We start from the raw sequence: 9906 nt of genomic DNA, 5'->3' as shown, positions 1-9906 counted from the left end.
CAATTCTCTCCAGCCCCAAGGCCACTACCCTGATCTAAGCCATCGTCTCTCACCTGGAATACGCAAAAGCCTTCTCACGGCCCCCACATATCCATGCAGGCAGGTCCACATCCAATTTGTTCTCTACACTATAGCCAAAGTGGTCCTCAAAACATACTAGTCTTACTGAGTCACTCCCATGCTTAAAACCTTACAACCCTATGATGAGAACAAAATTCGAAGTCCTTGCCAAACCTACAGGATTTGGCTGTTACTTACCACTGGCCATCTGTCCCCTTCCCCACTGTGCACTAGCCACATTGCTTTCCCTCAGTTTGTAGATTGCTCACATCTTTCCTAACTCAGGGCTCTTACACATTGTTTTTTCTGCCTGGTGTGTTCTGTCCCTACTTTCTACTTGATTCATGTTCATTCTCAGGTCTTAAATCTCACTTTCTCCAGGTTTGCCCTGATGTCTAAATCTACTTTGCCTAGTTAATCTCTCAGATACCATTTCAAACGTCACTTTCTCAGCTACAGTAGATCCCCCTGTGCTTATACCACTCTGCATTTCACTTCCAAGTATTTACTATAACTTATATCTTATTTATGTGACTCTCTTAAAGTTTCTCACTTCTTTGACAGAAAGTTACAAGAAGTCCAGAACCATGTCTATTGTGTTCACTGCTGTGTGTCAAGCACCAGGCACATAGTGAGCACTCCATAAACATTAGGTGACTGACTGAAAAAATGAACCAGGCACCCTGCAAGTCACAAGATAAGTCAGCCATGGTCTCTAGGCCCCGGTGCTGGGGGAGCTCACAGCTTCGGGAGTGAGGCAAATAGTCACAGACTCACAAGACATGTTTTACAAGGTGGCAGGTATAGAATGCCATGTCACAGAGAGCAAGAAAGATTTCACAGAAGAGGGAGACAATGCCAGGGCTGAAGTTTGCCAAAGCACGGGCAGACGGTCCAGGCTGGGAGATGAAGGGACGTGAGGATGAAGAGTGAAGGTAGCTAGAGATGAGGTACGGAGTTAGGCAGGATCCTGGAGGCCCTGGAATGCCATGCTGAGGAGTCAGGGCTCCATCAGCTGATCTCTACTTTCCAAGCATGCCCACACAGAAGCACTGGTCTCACAAAGCTCGGTTTGGTTTTGTTTTCGATAAACACTTATTGAGTGCTTTCTGAGTTAAAACATGCTGCCAAGTTTGTGTGGGTGCCTGGTCTCATTTAATTTTCACATTATTATCCCTATTTCACAGATGACAAACAGGCTCTGAGGTGGAAGGTAGCTTATTTGAGGTCAAATAGTTAATAAAAGATGGAGCCAACGTTCTGACTCAACAGCTGGGAACAGCAATTTCTTAAATATTCCAAGTTAAAATGCTAATTTAATTCGGAAAAGGCTGAAGTGCCATCAAGGGCACTTTTTCAAACTTCAACTTTGAAACTTCAGCAAAAGATTTCAACCCATTAGTGGACTGAAAATTTATTTAGTGGGTTGGGACCAGCATAAAAAATAGTAATAAAAGGAATATAAATTATTAGAAGGCATCAGTTTCATAAAACTTTTATTTTGCTTATCTATACACTTAACCCTTCTAGGAAGCTGGCCTAATTGTGAAGGCACACCAGGCTTCCAGAGGCTGAGGAAAGCTGACCTTTCTTTGACTTACTGAATTTGGGGAAGAAATGATTCTCAGTTCACTGGACTATTTGTCCAGGCCTCTTTCTGAGGGCAGCCAATTTAGTCTCAATCTTTGGGTATTTTTTTTGGCTGAGGAAGATTGGCCCTGAGCTAACATCTGTGTCCATCTTTGTCTATTTTGTATGGGGGCTATTTTGTACGTGGGGAGCTGCCACAGCATGGCTTGACAAGTAGTGCGTAGGTCCATGCCCAGGATCAGAACCCCCGAACCCTGGGCCACCGAAGTGGAGCACACGAACTTAACCATATACCACTGGGCCGGCCCCTCCTTTTCTCTTTTAATGAGAGCATTTCAATTGCTCTTTGATTAAGGACACCGCTTTTTAAAGCTAAATATTTCTTTTCCCAAAACTTGCCATGTGTATAAGCTTCAGATTGAGATCACACAAAATTATAATATTTATCTTATTGCAATACATGGTCTTCATAGAAAAGTTGGAAAATACTGAAAAGCACAAAGAGAAAGAATACTACTGCACAGAGACAATATTATACCCATTATTTTTTCTATGCCTACAGTTTTCTTCAGAAAAATGGGATACTATTGGTGCCATTTTATGTTCTATTTAAGTGTTAACTCTTTTTAGTCTTTAAATATCTTGCTGCAATAATTTTTAGTGGTTGTGTTTCATCATAAGGATATCCAATAATTTAACCAGTCCCCTTGGGACACAATTTCAACTTTTTCCTATTATTCTCCATTATAAACACTGTGATGAAGATTCCTATAATTATTTTTTGCAAATATCTATAATTTACTTATGCTAAATTCTTGAAAGTGACATTTCTACATCAGAGAGTATATAACATACATTTTTTTTTTTTAAAGATTTTATTTTTTTCCTTTTTCTCCCCAAAGCCCCCCGCCGTTACATAGTTGTATATTCTTCGTTGTGGGTCCACCTAGTTGTGGCATGTGGGATGCTTCCTCAGCGTGGATTGATGCTTCCTCAGCGTGGATTGATGAGCAGTGCCATGTCCGCGCCCAGGATTCGAACCAACGAAACACTGGGCTGCCTGCAGCGGAGCGCGGGAACTTAACCACTTGGCCACGGGGCCAGCCCCTATAACGTACATTTTTAAAGTTCTTGATACATATGATAAAACTGCTCTCCTGAGAGGTTGTACCAACTTGCTGTCCTGCCAACTGTGTACACCTTTTTCTTTTTTTTTGAGGAAGATTAGCCCTGAGCTAACTACTGCCAATCCTCCTCTTTTTGCTGAGGAAGACTGGCCCTAAGCTAACATCCATGCCCATCTTCCTCTACTTTATATGTGGGACACCTACCACAGCATGGCTTTTGCCAGGTGGTGCCATGTCTGCACCCAGGATCCGAACCAGCAAACCCCGGGCCACCGAGAAGTGCAATGTACGAACTTAACTGCTGCGCCACCGGGCCAGCCCCATACACCTATCTTTTAATCCACTAGGCTTTTTTGGTATAATAGCCTGGGGAGGGAAAAGAGAGAGGGGTTAAGCTTTAAATTCTTAACCACATGCCAAGAGCTCCTCTAAGCACTTTGTAGGAATTAAAACATTTAATTCTCTCTGAAATATTTAATGTCAGGACTATTATTGCCCACTGCTTTTTTTATTTTTTAAAAATTGTGGTAGAATCAGAAAATTTTCCATTTTAGTCACATTCACAATATTGTACAACCATCACCATTACCTATTTCCAAAATTTTTCATTGCCCCAACCAGAAACTCTGCACTCCTTAATAAATAATTCCCCATTCTTTCCCCCTACTCCATATTACCATATATTTGTGATCAGGAAAATGGAAGCACAGAGAGGCTAAGTAAATACTCAATATTACACAGCTAATTTACCATGGAAGCCCGGATTCAGACCAGGCAGTCTGGCACCCAAGTCCACACTCTGAATCACTTGTCTTGTATATATATATATTTTTTAAACCCAAAGTTTCTGGTTATAGGAAGCAGAAAGTCATTTCTTTCACATCTTCCCCAAAAGGGGAGAAATAAGAAAGACTTTTCTAAAGAATCTTGTATTTTATTCCTAAGTTTTTATTTTTATTTTATTTATTTTTTATGTTTTTAAAGGTGCTCTTTCTTTCTTTCTTTTTTTTCTCCTGCTTTATCTTCCCAAAACCCCCGTACATAGTTGTATATCTTAGTTGCAGGTCCTTCTGGTTGTGGGATGTGGGACGTCGCCTCAACGTGGCCTGACGAGCGGTGCCATGTCCGCGCCCAGGATCCAAAACCTGGGCCGCCGCAGCGGAGAGCGCGAACTTAACTACTCGGCCACGGAGCCAGGCCCTATTCCTAAGTTTTTAAACCCCACTTCCTTCAAGAGAATTTTGAGGTTGTATCTGCTTAGGTCATAGGTGCAGATTCCAACTACTCCACAGGGGCCAATCTACCTGCCTTGCCCTGTGGGGTATGGTGGGAGCAAGAGGGCTACGGAGGGGTTCTGCCTTTTAGAGCCACTAAATTCTCTCTCCATGAGATCCCCAATCCAAGGAGCCCTGAGAACACTCCTCAAAGGGCAGAGGTTGCTGTACACGGCCACCAGAGCTGAGAAGTAGGGTTCTCTCTCCTTCTGGTTTAAAGGTGTGGCACTGAAAGGAACATGGCCTCTGGGGCCTGGACTTGAACTCCAGCCTTGGACAAATTCTTCTCCCAATTCTGTTTCCCAAACTGAAAAGGTGTGGATACCACCACCTACCTTGCAGGGTTTTGGGGAAGGGTAAATGGCAGCCTAACACAGGCAGGGCCTCACATTTTCAGTCAAGCCTTGGCAGCTCAATGCCTGCTCCTTGCTCAAACCTTTATACAGCATCCTGTTGGGGGCCAATCACATTGCCTAGTGCTGCTGCTTCTCTGCTAGTTTGGAAACTCAAATTTAAGGACTTTCTCTAAACTCTGACACAGCCCAAGTGCTGGGTGTGTCAAAGTTAAGAAGTCTCTTAAAGGGAGCATAATTCCAGCTCCACCACTTATTGGCTATGCAGTCTTGGGTAGTTTGACTCATCTCTGCCTCAGTTCCTTCATCTAAAAAGCAGAGAATAATTGGATTTCCTACTTCATAGGATTGTTGAATTAAATGGCTTAAGATATGCAACGCACTTACAACTATGCCTGACATACAGTAGAAGCACTTGCTATTATCATCAGCCCGTGTCACCTTTCCTTCCTTTGCTGCTTCTTCACCAAATGCTACCTTACACCTGGGGAAATGGAGAAGATACATGTAAAAGTCAATCCAGTGGTCCTGGCATTCTATTTATTCTCCTTGTAGACATCGTGGGTAAAACCAGGTAGCCACCCTACTCTCCCTCCCAATTCTCTACCAGTCCTAAAAACATCTAACCGCTAGATGGCCAAGCTACAGGGTGATTATTTCCTTAGGCAAGCAAACACTTCAGCCCTCTAACGTTGTATTCCTGGGTCTGGAATGTCAACAGGAAGTCCTGTGGGGAAGAGCTCTGCCAAAACACTCATTCCAAGGAAGGGACTGGTAAACTGACAAATCTGCCCAGCTCTGTACAACATCCTGTAACCTCCACATGCGGCCCCTGTGGCAGCCCTCATCCACAGGCAGGTGGCTGCTGATCCTATTTCTCTTCTCTGGATTTCTGAACCAAGGAGACTTATAGATGTGACTCTGAGAAAACCAGACAGACAAAAATCTACACTTACAAAGCAGTTGGCCCATTTATTGGCATGAGGAAAGCATTCCTTTAAACGAAGGGGACCCTGAACACTAAAATCTCACCCATTTTATGAAAACTTGAAACCAAATTCTCCCCATCTGTACACAGCTTAATCATGATCAGGAGCAAGAACTCGAATTAAACACATTGAACCAAACTGTTCTGCTACAAAATAAAGGAAAAGCTGGGGGTGGGGGGAACAAAGTTCTTGCTTTTACACTACAATGTTTCAGGCACAAGACCCTAACAATTCCCCAGTGCAGCACAAAACCGCCTCCCATCATCTTTTAAGGCAGTCATTCAATTATCAACAGTCCAAGGCCTAAGAAAATTTCGTGGAATACAGGGGCGTACCCTCTGTGCGTAGCCTGTAGCTGAGGAGCCAAGTTCTTAAGAACTGACGACTGGCTTACACAATCCTAAGGAGAGCGCCACCAGAAAACCTCAAGCTTCAGATCTCAACTTCTTCATGCATAAAATCCAGCCGTGGCGGGGGAAGACCGCTAGGCCTCCAGATCGAAGTCATCGCGCTCCTCATTGTACTCCAGCACGTGCCGCTTGATCTTGGACGAGTCGACCCAGGTGACAAAGTCCTCCATGCTGCGCGTGACAAGGAAGGCGGGGTCAGTGACCACGTCGGGGCCCACGCGCACGTGGCCCTGCTCTACGAAGGCCACGGCGGCCTGGAGATGCTGCGCCATGCGCAGCTTAAGGAGAACGGTAGGCAGGCGGCGGCGGCAGAAGGACGAAGCTGTGACGAAATCGCAGAGCTCGAGCGAGCCGCGCGTGGGCACCAGGCCGAGAGCATACAGTTTATCCAGCAGCGCGGCCGAGGCGCGCACGCGAAACGGATCGCGCTCGGGCAGGTCGCGCAGGCGCCGCGCCAGCTCGCGCACAGCGCGGCTCAGTTGGTTGTAGCGCGTGTAGTCCTCGCGCCGCTGCAGCCGGTAACGCCGCAACACGCGCAGCTCGTGCAGGTTGTGGTCGGTGACCTCCCAGTTCAGGAAGTCCACCTGCTTCAGCAGCTTCTGCTCGTGGAACTTAAGCTTCCGCACCATGATGGCGGCCGCCGAAACGGCAGAACTCAAGGCTGAACGCGCGTACCCGCGCCGGCGCGACTTCCGCCTCGGCGCGCGAAGACCGGGCCGCCCTCGGGCTCCTGGCCAATGACGGAAAGACTCAAGACCCTGCCGTCGACTTCCATTGGTCAGGGTAGGGCACGCCTCCGTATCTGCGTCTAGCGTTTCTCCTCTGCTTCCTGTTCGCGGAGGGAGGGAGGAAAAAGCACCCGAGAGAGGCGAGGCTAGGGGCGGGGCGGGTCCCGGGTCCCGAGGTGAGTCTGCGCGGGTTTAAGTTGCCGAGAACGCGTGCCCGAGTGCGGTAATCATTTCCTCTCATTCAGACTTCCCCCTTTTAGGGACTCTCAGGAGAGCCTCCCCTAAAAGCTAAAGAGGCCACTTGCTGGGGAGAGGGGTGACCGCCGCGCTTGTTTGATTGGGTTTACTGTGCTAACTCACCGTTGGGTTCCTCCCACCTCGTGGGGAGCTTCCCAGAGCCGGCCGCCCCGGGGGCTGACTAGGGTAGCCCCGCCTTTCTCCAGCGCCAGGTCCTTCACCCGGCTGGCCGGCGCAGCGGTTTTTCCCTGCCTAGCGGAGCTGGGCGTCCCCGGACATATGAAATACTGATTCTCGGGCCGCTTCCCACACGCACGGAATCGAGATCTCCACGGGAACCACCTGGGAATCTGTATTGTTGACGAGAATGCCCCGTGATTCATAAAACCCAGCAAGTTTAAGAAACTTGGATAGTAAGTACAAGTCCTGACCCTTTAGTCTGGGCTCAGACGAATTAGCCTGACAGAGTGGATTTCTGGTTTGAGTACTGAATTAAATTTAACGCTGTTTCAGCTAGTTATATCCCTAAATTATACCTGAGTGTAACGCTGTAGGACTAACCTCTTTATTTGTCCAAGCCTTTGACGCCACCTAGCTTCTTTGCTGATCATCTTATTTTTGTGTGCTTTTCATTTTTTTAAATATACTTGATATATGGAAAATAATATATGTAAGATACCTAATTTATAAAGTATAATGAATGCTTATGAACCCAACAGCCAGTTTAAGAAAATATAACCAGAACCAATTCATCTACCTATTCCAGCCACTCACCTAGCCAGAGGTAAAGTGTTTATCCTTCTGAATTTTGTGTCTATTTTTACCTTTTATTTAAAGAGAAAAATAATTTTATCATTATACATACGTCCCTAAATATATAGAGAACCTTCTTACTCAAAGTGTAGCCCGTGGATCAGAGAACATGTTGGAAATGCAGAATTTCAATTGCCGTTCCTGGCCTACAGAATCAGAATCTGCATTTAACAAGATCCCCAGGTAAAGTGTATGCACACTGACATTTGAGAAGTGTTGCTTAGAAGACATCGCACCATATGGAGTTAACTGTATGTAGCTGTAGTTGCCTTTTTTTTTTTCACTGCTGCATAACATTCCATTGTTTAGCTCTATACAATTTATTAATCTATTTTCCTATTGGAATTTTTTGAAGGGACTGTTTTTAGCAGTGCTTCTGTTAACATTATTGTAGGTCTCCTGTTGCACATATGCAGTAGTTTTGAGTATATATCTTGGGGTAGAATTGCTGAGTTTTAAAGTATGTGCATGTTCTACCTTACTAGATCTTGCCAAATTGTCTCCCAAAGGGCTCATACCAATTTATACCCCTTTGGCAGCACATGAGTGTTCCCTTTGCTTCTTATTCTCACTAACACTTGGTTGTTAGTTTTTTGAAATGTTTGCCAATCTGGTGAATGTGTGATGGTATTTCATTGTGATTTTAATTTGCATTTCCCTGATGAATAAAAATTTTGCATGTGTTTCCTCCTCTATGAAATGCCTCATGTCTTTTGTCTATTTTTCTATTGGATTGTGTGCTAAGTAGAATAATGGTTCCCCAAAGATGTCCACCCAGAGCTTGTGAATATATTACCTCAGATGACAAAAGGGATTTTGCAGATAAGACTAAATTAAGAATTTTGAGATGGTAAGATTATCCTGGATTATCTGGGTGGATCCCATATAATCACAAGAGTCCTTTTTGTGTGTATGAGGAAGATTTGCCCTGAGCTAACATCTGTGCCTACTTTTTTATATGTGGGATGCGTCCTGATGAGTGGAGTGGGTCCACACCTGGGATCCGAACCTGCAAACCTGGGTGCCAGAGTGGAGTTTGTGGAACTTTAACCATTCAGCCACAGGGCCCACCACCACGAGAGTCCTTGTAAGTGAAAGAGGTGGGTGGAAGAGTCAGAGGAGAGGTGATGATTCAAGCAGAAGTCCCAGTGATGTGATTGCTGGCTTTCAGGATGAAAGGTGGCCAAGAGCAGAGGAACGTGGGCAGCCTCTTGAAGCTGGAAAAGGCAAGGAAATGGATTTTTACCTAGAGCCTCCAGAAGGAGCACAGCCCCAGCTGACAACTTGATTTTCGCCCAGTGAAATCCAGTTTGGATTTCTGGTCTCCAGTAGTGTAATATAATGAATTTGTGTTATTTTAAGCCACTAAGTTTGTGGTAAGTTATTATAGCTGCAATAGGAAACTAACACAGATTCTTTTCTTTTCTTTTCTTTTTTTTGAGGAAGATTAGCCCTCAGCTAACTGCTGCCAATCCTCCTCTTTTTGCTGAGGAATACTGGCCCTGAGCTAACATCTGTGCCCATCTTCCTCTACTTTATATGTGGGACGCCTGCCACAGCATGGCTTGCCAAGTGGTGCCATGTCTGCACCCGGGATCCAAACCAGCGAACCCCGGGCCACCAAAGTGGAACGTGCACACTTAACCGCTGTGCCACCAGGCCGGCCCCCAACAGATTATTTTCTTTTGTTTCGAATGGATTTGAAGATGTTCTTTATATATTCTGGATCTTAATCCTTAACGAGTTATCTATGGTGCAAATATCATCTCCCAGTTGTACTTCATCCCCACCCTTCATATTCTGCCAGCCTCGCTCCCTTCCATCCTCAGCCTTTGCTCAATATGTCTGCAGCAGGACTCTTGGTTAACTTCCTTCTCCCTGGACCATAAACATAATAAGTAAATTATACGTGTTAGCAGGTGATAAGTTATGAAACAAAACTGAGCAGGATATAGGAGAGCTTGGGGCGAGGATGGGCTGTAATTTTAAGTAGGGCATCTCAGGATAGGTCTTATTGAGAAGGTGATATTTTATAGGGGTTTAGCAATGTAGGGGAAGAGCATTTCAGGAAGAGGAAACAATGCAAATGCCTTAAGACAGGAATGTGGCATGTCAGAAGAGGAGTAACAAAACCATCTTGGCTGGAGCAGAGTGGGCTAGGAGGGGAGGAAAGGCTGCTCAGATAACAGAGGTTCATAGGCCCTTGTAAGGACTTTGGGTTTTTTTTGTTGTTGTTGAATGATATGAGGACATTGAAGCATTTTGAGCAAAGGACTGCCATCTAACTTATGTTTTAAGAGGATCACTCTGACTACTGTGTTGAAA

General features: G+C 45.2%; 1 protein-coding gene across 1 annotated transcript; it reads right to left on the bottom strand.

The window, feature by feature from the left end:
• Window positions 1-5351: 5351 nt before the first annotated feature.
• Window positions 5352-8270, bottom strand: IMP3 (IMP U3 small nucleolar ribonucleoprotein 3). Its single transcript, XM_008522266.2, has one exon. The coding sequence runs from the start codon at window positions 6430-6432 to the stop codon at window positions 5878-5880; it is 555 nt and encodes a 184-aa protein (XP_008520488.1). The 5' UTR covers window positions 6433-8270; the 3' UTR covers window positions 5352-5877.
• Between the last annotated feature and the right edge of the window lie 1636 nt (window positions 8271-9906).

This window comes from Equus przewalskii, chromosome 1, assembly GCF_037783145.1.
Source record: "Equus przewalskii isolate Varuska chromosome 1, EquPr2, whole genome shotgun sequence".
Lineage (NCBI taxonomy): Eukaryota > Metazoa > Chordata > Mammalia > Perissodactyla > Equidae > Equus > Equus przewalskii.
This window is presented reverse-complemented; position numbering and strand designations above follow the sequence as displayed.